Consider the following 12,114-nt stretch of genomic DNA (forward strand, 5'->3'; position numbering starts at 1 on the left):
TTGTACAGACGCAGTGTAGCTACAGGCAGCCAATGATTTCCACAGCCTTTGTCTGGGACAGCATGTGAACGCCTGTCTGTATGCTGTCCAGTGCAGTGGATCTGAGGGAGACTGGTCTTGTGCACCAGCCTCCTCCCAGCATACAGGTCAGATGAGTATGGCCACGCCATTTCCCGCCTGGACAAACTGATAAGTCCTAAAGGCGCTTATTTCCCCTCCTCTGCCTTTTCTCACATATCTCTATCCCTTACTACTGCTACACCCTGATGCTCTGATTCCAAACTACCTAACTGGTATCAGCAGGCATGCTGTAATATGGACAAGGCTAATACCTGTTATTCTATGGGGAGCTCTTATTGTGACTGCTGCATCGCTGGGATTTCTCCGGGTTTTCAATTAGACGCTCGGAGGCTCTCCGCAGCCCGTTGCTATGTAATCTCTTCGAGGAGGCAGATAGTCTGCGGGACACTGATCACAACACAATTCGAAGTCTAGTCGACTCTAGCAGAGCCTGGCGGTTGTGTTTACAGTCAAGTCCAGACCTCACTGGGCTGTGATACAGGTCTCATTCGGCAGGTTTCCATCTTCTCTTCATTCATTGGATTTAATCCAAACTTCAGTCAGCCCATGTCCCACAGATACACTCAACAATTCATAGTAGAAATTCAGATTAAATATCTTAAAATTATATCAAATCAGGCATTAGAGAAGTATTTTACCACTGATTTTGTTATAAAGTAAAGCTAGCCTGTTTATGAAGTAAAAAGACCAAAACACTTTTGAAATTGGTGCTATATGACAACAGAAAACAGAGAAAAGGGACTGTTCAAAATATAGAAATCCTACAACTCGCACTAGACCAGTAAATGCTCCTGCTGGTAATGCAAACTTGTACTTTTGACTCAATGGTGGCCAGCTGGTAACAAGCAATCTCGTATTAACAATAAGATAAAGCATGTTTCTGAAAACATTGAAGAAATGGGAAACTCAGTTACAGAATCTTAGTTTATATTTGTTCAACACGTTTTTTCAGCCTCTGTGTTTCACCATATCGGAAATGGTACAACGCCCACTGCCTGTTCACAAACTATTAATATGACAGCTAAACAGGGTAAATATGAAAACATTTGGGACAAGATATAGGCAGTTGAGTCTAATTGGCCTAGTTTTGAATAGCACTGCCTCATTTTACCGTTTTATCAGAGTTTGGTCCAAGATTGAAAGCGAGAAAGAGGGGCAGGTCTGTCTCTTGATCCTCTCGTCTACTCTTTGTGCCTGTGGTGGCGGCATGGGTGGTGGGCGATACCAAAATGCGAACGTACAGCCTCTCACATAACCCGAGAGCTGGTGAAACTCCACCGGATGGCGCACGTCATTTACTGGGAGGGAAGCAGGGGGATCTATGCACTGGTTAGGTGGAGGGAGGTTTACCACAGTTCATTTACAAATACAACCCACATAGTTATGTTGTAATGCTGGTTGAAAATTGTTTACGTATCCTTTAAGATATATAATGTTAAATGGAAAAAAAGGAACAATAAAGAAAATAAGAAAAGGTAAGATTACATTTACTGAGGTTCAGTCAGAATCCACCTTTCTGCCTTTGATCTCATTTGATGGTTGTTGTCACCTCAAAGCAAATTTCTGTAGCAACATTACATCCCTAACATATATTTCAGTTTTATCTATTGGTGTTATAGGTTCTCCTTTATTTCCATTTATCTTCAGGATAAAGGGGATACTGCTGGCTTTGAGAAATGTTATCCTAAGCTATCTGCTTCTGAACAAGCACATTTCCAGATGCCAAACCCAATTTCCTCTGCTTCTGTCTTCCAGCCAGCTGTTGTTTTGTACAGAGCGTGCAAAAACAGATTTTGTATCGTCTAGCAAACTGCAAAAAAATCAGATAGGAGGGTAAATCCCAAGTACTGTAGTCTACTCTTAGAGAGACAGAGAAAAATTCACACACACACACACACACGCACATGCTTACACAAAGTGAAGAGATAAGACTACACTGCCAGCTCAATGTTCTGTTGAAAAGAGAAAATGTGACACCTTGAGCTGACAGATCAAAGCCAGCAATCAATATCTGTGAGTTTGATTATTTTCCACGAGACCTGAAGATTGTGGATCGATGCCTTTGTCTGTGACTAGGTTGAGAATCAGCTTAGCTTTTACTGCAGCATCTGGAAGCAAAGTCAAAGGAGGAAGCACTCGGGAAGAACTGTAGTACAGTTTGTTCAGCATAAGTACAATATGGATCATTATTTAGTGAGAAGAGGTCAGATATTAAGCTGCATCTTTGTTTCTGTGGTTCCAGAAACCCAATCATGTTATTCATGTTGATGAAACAATAATGATTATTATCTTGATAGACTTTTGTGTGATAGAAATAGAACAAATGTTCAGTAAATACTGGATATAATTAAACAACCCACCAGGTGAGAAGGGCGCTAATGCACGCTACTTGCCATTCACCATAATACAGAGAAGAAAAGAAGCACTAGTTAATGAGCAGGACAAGAACAGCCACCATCTAATTGTGCATAGTAAAGTCATAACATTCAACATGCCTTTAGTGTGATTTCTGTTACCACGGATAACAAAACCATAACTTAACCAAAACTTAAAACCATAGCAAGTTAACGTTACTTTATGGTATCTTGCAGCTATTTCATTAGATTCAAATGACATAAAATGAATCTAGTAAAATTAAGAATGAATGTCATGTGAATAAAACTTTATAGATACATTTCCTCATCAGTGAACACAATATCTGCCTGAGTCAAGTCAGACAGATTTTCATCTGCAATTGTGGTCGCTTGCTGCTTCACAACGTCATCAAAGTCCATCCTTCGTTATTGTTTTGATTGACTAACGGCAGAAATTACACAGGCCTACTGATCATAAAAACGACTTTTTTATTTATTATTTTATTTGATCATAATTTTATTATTGATTTTTTTTTTTTAATGTACCAGTTTTCAGATATCAGATTTGTGAAATGATCTCCTGTTTGGTAAATGTTTGTCATGTTCTCTTAAAGAATAGTAGTAGCAGTAGTAGTAATAGTAGTTGGAGTTAAATAACTCAAGTTTGTTGACACTCTAGTGTCAAAGTTAAATTCAGTTGGACTTTAGCTTTCAGTGCCAGTTTGGAAAATCAGGGCAGTGTGTCACAGTCTCCACTGGAAAAATGGACTTGCTGTGCAGACTATTGTACTATTCATTGCAGTGACAAGTCCATCCTTGCTGAAAAAGCAGACAACATGTTGTCACAAAGTAGAGGTAACCGTGAAAGTTACAGTGTAAGTGCATCTAACCACCTATGTCAACCACACAGAGTGCCATACCTGTGCAAAAAAGGAAGTCACTTTCATTTGTTGTGTATTGTCTGAGAATATTTGTCCTTGAACCTTTTTTTTTAAAGAAAAACTTTTGATGAAACTGGTTCATTGAGTATTCATGAAATGCAGCTTGTCTGCCAATGGCAAGACACCCACAGGGCCATTATCACTCTGCATCACACACACAAAAACACATACAAATGCACTGGTAGCTGTCATACACTGAGGGGTGTGCGTCAATGCACAGATGAGCATGTGCACAAGCGAGTCAGTGTATGTGAGAAGCTGTTCATTTAGATTTAGAAGTGAGTGTAGTTTGAAGACAATAACTAAAACCTCATCATCAACATGATTTGCCTGTAGGCGTAATCCTTAAAAGTGACACTAATTTGTGTACATTTAGCAAAGTACACAAAATCTTAGCCTCAAGACTCCAAGCACTGGCTGCATGCCATATCACATTACTAGAATGTTCCAGCGCCCCCATGGTGTTGTCACAAACTAGAGAAAACAGTTGTCACTGGCTTAGTCATGGCGATTACACTTGGAGAACTCCTGCTTCGGCTGTCCTCAAAAGCTCATTGCTCGGAGAAAGTCATTGTCATCCACTTGTCACACGCCCGATTGAACTCATCAGATCAAATGCCTTATTTCTTCTGTTCTTTTGGGCAATCCCCACATAATAACTACACATGTATGTTTTCCATTTGTGCAACTCAATAGACTCCAGTTTCTGGCCTCTCTGTTTTTCCCTCTTCTCTGCTCTTTGTATGTGGAGGAGAGAATTTCAATGAGGAAAACCGTTCTCAGTAAATGAGCCTTCATTTCATTGTTCATGACACAAAACTTTAAATGTGTTTGTCAATAGATAATATGAAATCTGCACCCGTGCTTTTCTTTATGCTTTGGTAATGCTGAGATTATTCAAAGTGGCAAATTATTTGGATTACTTTTATCTCGTAATTGTAGCACTAGCTATTGAAGCTATTGCACACATACAAAATTTGCACCACAAGGAAATGATCCCTGTTGATGTGTGTTTGTTTGTGTGTGCGTGCATGCTTGTGGGCATTTATGTAGGGGTATGTGTCTGTGTGTGCGCGTGTGAATGAGTGCATTTAAGTGTGTACTCCACACTAGACAAAATCGTGGCATGGTTTCTCATTTTCCAGTCCAGTACTGTCGGTAATATGAGAGTATGGCTAATCCCCTGGAGTCTCACATCATAGAATCAAACTCTGCCAGTTAGCACCGCATGCACCCAGACACACACACACACACACACACACACTATCTACATAACACACACACACACACACACACACACACACACACACACACACACACACACTATCTACATAACACACACACACACACACACACACTATCTACATAAGACTTTGGAATAGAAAAACCTTAACACACACGGAACACATAAACACATCCACTAAATATGAATATCAAATGCAAATAGGAAATGTGCATTTATATTTGCTGAAGTTGAGTGTGTTCATATCTATGTGCAGCCATTTTCACCCCCTAGGGGTCTAATCACAATGTCCTGGCAGATCACTGGAGAACACTTTCTATCAGCAATTAGAATATGATTATATTTTCCTCTCAGTGGGAGCTGTGAGTCACTGTGTAATTTCAGTCTGTCTCTGTGGTCAAGCTCGACACAGCGGCGCTGAGGTGGAAGGCCGTTCTGTGGAATCTGAAGCACTGAGTCAAAGCCTCTTTACCGGATGCATCCAGAGAGTAGAACCAACAGTCTGCCAATACCGCGCCGCATGTACATTAGAGCACACCACTTATGTGCTTTTGCAGGTGTTTGTGTGTGTTGCTGTGTAAACGCCACTCGTTGCTTGGCCAGGTGAGTGCCCAGTCGTCCGGGTAAGAAGCGGCTGTTGGAGTAGATTGGCATGCAAGTCAGGCCGCTGAAGCTGACAAACCAATTTAGAGGCATGATGCCCACACTGAGTGGGTCTGAGTCCCTGATGCCCGTTACCCCACCAACACGAATCATTATCAACATCAACCTCCTGCCTGCCTCCTCCCATCCACGCAAAAAAGGAAATGTTGCAATGAATGTGTCAGTGTATTTTCACTAGTGCATGATGTAAAATGACAGGGTTTTTTCCCCCCAAGTTAAATCTAACTTGTACACCTAAATAAGCCATGTAGCCAAAGCAGTTACTGTAGAATTATTATACTGATTACATAGGGTCGTCTTTTTGCAAGAGATAATTCAATCTAGTTAATTTTTCGTTTCTGTGAGACCGTTCTCCTGAGAAAAATGCAAGCATTAGTGATTTCAACAAAAGGTCTATCCCACAAAGCATATCTTCATGTTCAAATGACAGCTGGTAGCTGAAATTTCAAACAGGAAATATTCTTATAATTAACATTCTTACACCTATTCTCATTATTAAAAACAAAAATACAACGTAATACATCTTCCTAACTCAAGTATCTTCAACAAACCAAGACTAGCTTAATTGACTTGTTAGTTGTCCAGGCAGTTGGTCCGCTGTTCCAATAATCACCAACTGTGATTTGATTGAAATAAAGCTCTTATTCTCTAAATCTTGTGTTGCTGGCCGGCTTTTTACTAGTCCTGTAACATTATCCCCACCTCTTGCAGTTGCCATCTTTCTTAGCTCAGCTACCTACCAGCAAAAAAAATGATCATATAGGTCAAGGTGCTTTTTACGACCCATATTTATGTTTATTGTAAGGCAGCACCCTCTAGTGGCCATAGTAATTATTATATCAACATGTGACATGTCATTGACAAGTGTACAGAGGCACATATGTCTGCCTTACCTGCTGCAAGGTCATTATGAGGTCATTAGTTGACAGTTTCTGAAAAGTTCTGCATCGTTACTGATGACAGAGACCTATCACCGTCCCATTTCAGAACACAGGTATGTTTTAATAAGGATAAGTTTTGAAAAACTTTGCTCAGCAGAGGCACCTCACTGGATTAATAATTGTAATGGGCCTAATAATGTAAAAGCGAACTCGCAGTGCTGCTGTGCTTATGCACGTCCCCATCGCAGCTTTATCAGGATCAATTATGAGATCCCAGACAGATTTCACAATCAGCAGATGAATTTTGGTTTAGCTGTTGAAATCATTGAAAAATCCCATATGTACCATCAAAAAATCCAGTGCTGGGTTCATTGTCTTTCACACCACAAATGAACCACACCAGAGTCCATTTAAAAGCGGACCAGAACCCACCTTTTTAGGCGGTCTCGGCCCGGTTGTTTGGTCCGCACCATCGATTGACAGCTTTCACACCAGCCGAAGCGAACCATACAAACCGCGCAACTAAACCTGAGTTCGTTTTAACTGAACCAAACAGGGTAGTTGTGAAAGCACCCTTCGATGTTGGTGGAAATCAACTTATTATGTCACTTAATATGAGAGAGTGCCTATTTCACCAGTAAAGACTGACCTCTGGCGGTGCGTGCTCTGCACTACAATATATCACCTGAATACAGCATCTCTGTATCAGTCTAATAAAAAGAGTAGTATCCATATTTTTAATGGAACTGAAAATCATACCTGCAGGATTTGTAAATACTCTATGATACAGTGATTTAGCACAAGCCTAAACAAACTGTCACTGTAGGTGTATGATCATTAAACAGAACTGATGGAAAAATTGAAGAGGTGAAGTGTTTTAGAAGGCACAATCATACAATGTTGTCCTGACCTGACCATTCCTTGAGTTTCCTATTAACAGTTTTCTCCCTTTTCACAATTAAATAGATTATGTAAGCTTGATAATCATCAGTAGTTTTTGTCCCTTCTGCTCCCTCCTTTTTTTCCCACCTTTTGGCCTCAATCCAGGCTAATTACCCAGAGGCTGTACTCTTTCTGCTGGCCTGCCTCCCATCTGTACGCCCCCTCTGTGCGCTTTGTTCTATAGCTTCCCTCCTCTCCATTCCAGGATAGGCACAGGGCAATAATAGAGCAGCGAGTGGGGTGTAGGGAACACAGGCACAGGTTAATCTGTTGACCCCAGCCGTTGTGCACTGTAGACTTACCATCTGACCATGTTTCTCATGAGTCTAGACCTCAGCTATAAACTATCTGAAAGAGAGTCATTCTAAATCCCTCAAAGTGCAGCTCAGGGTTCATAGTGTGCCCTACTTACAAAAAAAGTACTGTGAAAATACAATGTGAATTCAGAGAACATGCTTTTGGGGGGGCATGTTGAACTTAGTTTTTACACACTACAAACTGTCACATGTGCTAAGCAGTGACTACATGCAGGAAAGAAGACTTTCTCTCACTCTCTCACTCTGTTAAAATCTTCACATTTAAGTAAATCAGTCTTGTCCCATGTCATGAGGAGTAAGTTGATGTGCAGCCAGAGTTTAAAACACCATGTTGACATTAGACTGTTTTTCATAGGCAAAGGCTGAAAACGTGCAGTTGTTTTACATTTCCCATGTAGAAGAGGCAAAGTATTTTCTTTTGGTTGGCAACAAAACTGATTTTTGAACAATATTAGAGCCAAGGTAGTGAATGAGTTATAAAAGAGAGCAGTTCTCAGAGAGATGATAGCTTTGCATCAGAAGTTCTTCACTCTAAATTTAGATAATTTCAGCCTTGGAAGTCGTGCTTCATTTTTAATGAACATATGCTCAGTTTTGTAGTATGAAAGATAAAATAACACCTCTGTATTTCTCTGTAAGAGTGAACCAAAACCCAAATTGGGCGATATCATTTTACTCTCTAAATTCTTTGAGGGAATTACAACATGTATATAGTTCCTTTGTAAACCTGTCCTCTAGAAATACCACTCCTATGATGGAAATATTTGTGTTTCAAGAAGACAACAATATACAGTATTTGGCAAGCAGAGCATTGACGGTACAAAGGTTTCCTAATAAATTTCAAGTCTTTGGTTCTACAGCTTATATTGTGGGCAACTCTATACAGGCATCAATTTAACCTGATTTCACCAATACATGACAATTATATGTGTCTCAGGTGTCCACATTAATCCCACTGAGATCTGATCGCTCTGTCCAGTTCAGCTGATTGGAGTTGAGACAGGCCCCGCCCCCACCAGTCAAAATTTAAGAATGAAAAAACGTTTATCAATTTTTAAAAATCGCAATTACACAGGGTTGTGTTATCATATTGTCTTCATTTTCAGAGACATTTTTGGCATAGAAATAAAGCAAATATATTTTTCTTCATTATATACATCAGAGCAAGTCAGGAAGACTTCATCTCATCTAGGTCTACAACAATTAATAAATAAAAACAGTGATCAACAGGAAGAGCACTTTACAGATGAGGGAGACCAGTAGTGTTGGCGCCAAATGAGAGAGAGATCATCATGTGACCTGCAGCTTCAGCATCAGCCGCTGCTACCTTGTTGGTTTAGAACAGTCACACATAGTAATGTAGTATTTCTACTGACTTACAAGTAGTTGTTGTTGTGTGTGGAATGAAACACATTTGTATTTCACTTGTGTTCAACGTGGTCACAAGTGTCTCTAATCATCTCTAGACGCAGTGTGCCTGAACAGATCACAATTTGTCCTTAATGCATTTTAGGTGCAGTTTCATGTAAATTGTAAAGAGAGTCCTCCCTCAACCTGATGATATCGTTATTGTTCTTTATATATTCATACATATTTCTACTTTTACTCTGACATGGAATGATTTCCTTGAGCATGTTTGCCATTTTCTCACCCAGAGATTATCCTGTTACATACACAGTATGTGGGAGCACAGAGGAGTAGCCGTGCTGTCAGCCTGTGAGAGCCGTCTGTATTAACAAGTCATAAGTGAATTAGTTCCAGGTGGACTTGACTGTCATACAACTCTGTCTGCCCTATTGTTTGCTCCACTGAGCAGATCGCTCTGATAACATTCACATGTATGAACTGCCTCTATCTCAAGATTGCACAGGGGCGTCTTCAGGTCTCATACAACAACACGTGTGACGGCCACAAAGAATCTCGATGAGCTTGTGAAGGCATTTAGTGTTTTTGAATGAGACACATCGGACTTGACCGAGGGAATTAAGTGGGTGTGCGACGTTGGCCGATGCAGGGGGGTGGGGGGGTGAAGAGGACATTAACAATAGAGGGGTTAGGGCGATTGGGTTTATTTTCATTTATTGTCTCCATCTGCTGGGTGCAATTAGCAGGCAACTGCCACAACCACAAGATGCCTGAGAGGGAGCGAGACTCAGAGTGTCACAGAAGCGTGTAAGAGCGGTGAGAAACTTAATGAGAAGGACTGTAATTCTAAAAAGTAGAGAGGGAATAAGAAAATATGAGAAGAGGACTCAAGTGGGTCTCAGTCTAATATTTTAACCTGTGTAATTGAAGTGAAAAGCGAACACCAGGCACACTTGAACTTGTTAATGAGAACAGTGCAGCGTTCATAATTTGAAGCGCTCCTCTTTGAAAGAGTGCATGGACTATGACAAAGTTAATGCAATTCATCAGCCCATGTGAAGTGATGTAGTTCAGGAGAAATGTGCTCACACAGTATCAGGCTTGTGTGCAATCTTATTGTCTTTTTGAGGGGATGAGATTCCATTCTGAGCAGAAACTTAGCATATTTAAAGTAGTTAAATACCACATTTTCAACACTGAAAGTGAAAATGAATCAGTAATTTCAAAACTTAACCAGGCAATAGCAAAAGGTAAATGAAATAACACAAAACATATCAAGGAGAGATGGGACAAAGAATTTAATTAAAAAAAAAAAAAAACATTGAGCAATGGGAAAATGTGTGAATTTTCTTTTTCTACTTCTTGTTCTATGTACTGGGGTGAATTTGACTGGAAGAATAATGTTTGTTTTTTTTACCACTCCCAAATTAAAAAATATATCTCATGTCTACAGACCATAAATGCTGGAGGAAGTGTTGGCTTGATGAGGTGAATCATCATCACATTTTCTGGACCTGCCCAAAGATGTTGTTTTGGGGAAATATCTGGGGAGTCATGCAGCTGATTCCTGGGTTGCAGATCCCACTGACATGCATAACACTTAACTTTGGGGACCTGCCAGAAGAAATAACAGGAAATGACAGATACTTACTGAAAATACTTACAGTAGCAGCAAAAAAGCAAACACTCATAAATGGCTACAAGCCCACCCGCCTACAGTAGATAACTGGCTTGAAATTATCAAAGAGATTCATGAAATGGAAAGACTGACTTTCCTACGAAGACTGAGAAAGACATTGCAAGATGGACAAAATGAAGACCATATTTTTTGGAATAAGGAATAAAATGGGTGGATCCCCCCTACCTGTCCTCACAGCTTGAAATGTAATTTAGCCCCTTTTTGCTGTCTGTTTTGATAATCGAGGTAAATTATATGTAATTTATAAAGTGCTTTAGTAGGCCTCTTGCTTATAATCCATAGCATGGTATGTCTGTTTTCAGGATATGATGACTGTCATATTGCCTGGAAATATTTCTTATGTTTTTTTTTCTTGGAAAAAAGGACAAGATAAAATCTGAGTGACAATAAAAGAAAGTGAAAATAAATTAGAATCACAATACAACTTGTTTTAGTGAATGTAAGTTGACAAAGAAATGGAAGCAGTGGAGGGAGGGCAGACGGTGACAGATGAAACAAAGGAATGCAGGAGAGGCAACTTGTGGACAGGTTGGTGGGTCAGCCAAAGACAGGTGGAGAGACAAAAGAAAGCCCAGCAAAAGCCGTATCCATATTGCATGAAATAGAGACGTGCACATAGCTCATCCAGCGCCTCTCCATCCGGAGGCTTCCTCGCTGCATCCCAGGGGTTATGTTGAATTATCCACAACGCCAGTTTCGTTTGTCCCTCTGACTTTCTTATCTCTGTCTCTCTCTCCATCTATCCATCCAGGGAACACCAACAGCGTTTTTGCCCTGGACTACATCAGCGGGTCCCTGACAGTGAATGGCCAGCTGGACAGAGAAAACCCGCTCTACTCAGCAGGTTTCACTCTCACTGTCAAGGTGAGCTTCTGAGTGAGGGGCGCAGTTGGTCAGGAGGGTGGAGGGGCTGTCGCAGCCTAGAAGGGGGATCGAAATCTGTTTCACCAGTGGATCAAGAAAGGGCTTTAATATGATAGTGCATTAAATCAGTGCAGAGTCTGGGTTTTATTGTCTCAGAATACCTACTAAATGCAGAACTTCACCCCCAACTTCTACTGTACATATTGTGACAGTTTTTGAGGTAGATGCACACTGTTATGATTAAAAATGTCAAGGTCAACATACTGCAAAAGATCTGCAGAACTTTTAACAGTTTATAGATGCTGTGTCAATATGCCTCTGCACAAATGTGACCTAGACAAATTCAAGCACCATTATTGGACTTGTCAGTGAAGGCGTTTGTGATTCTATGATAATGTCCCCTTCAGAGACTTGAGTTCAGTGAACAGCCAGCAGCCAGGGAGGACAGGAGGAGCAGAGGAGGACAAGATAAAGGAACAGGATTTAGAGTCGGTGCTCAGGGCTCCTTTGTTCCTCCCTCACTTCCTTTTTTCTCTTGTTTGAAACAGGTGCAGCCGCTGAATCCCTGCGTCCCTCCACTGAGCCTAAAATCTATCGCACTTGGCTTTTTAGCATGTCAGTCCTGCCCTCTCACCCCACCCACGGCCTTCCCACCTTGTCCACTCCACCACTTTTCCTTTTTGTCATTTCCTCTCTTCCAGTATTGTACGCTGAGTGGTTCCCACAGGGTGTGAGAGGGTGCATGAAATGGATTTCCAAGTGCA

General features: G+C 40.7%; 1 protein-coding gene across 1 annotated transcript in view; it reads left to right on the plus strand.

The window, feature by feature from the left end:
- The window catches only part of cdh23 (cadherin-related 23), a 247,502-nt gene that overhangs the window by 99,472 nt on the left and 135,916 nt on the right, over nucleotides 1-12,114 (plus strand). The window contains exon 10 of the mRNA XM_088086382.1: nucleotides 11,238-11,350. Coding sequence (XP_087942508.1) covers nucleotides 11,238-11,350 — 113 coding nt within the window. The remainder of the gene's footprint in view (nucleotides 1-11,237; nucleotides 11,351-12,114) is intronic.

This window comes from Plectropomus leopardus, chromosome 13 (assembly GCF_026936395.1).
Source record: "Plectropomus leopardus strain MGB_pleo_1.0 chromosome 13, ASM2693639v1, whole genome shotgun sequence".
NCBI lineage: Eukaryota > Metazoa > Chordata > Actinopteri > Perciformes > Serranidae > Plectropomus > Plectropomus leopardus.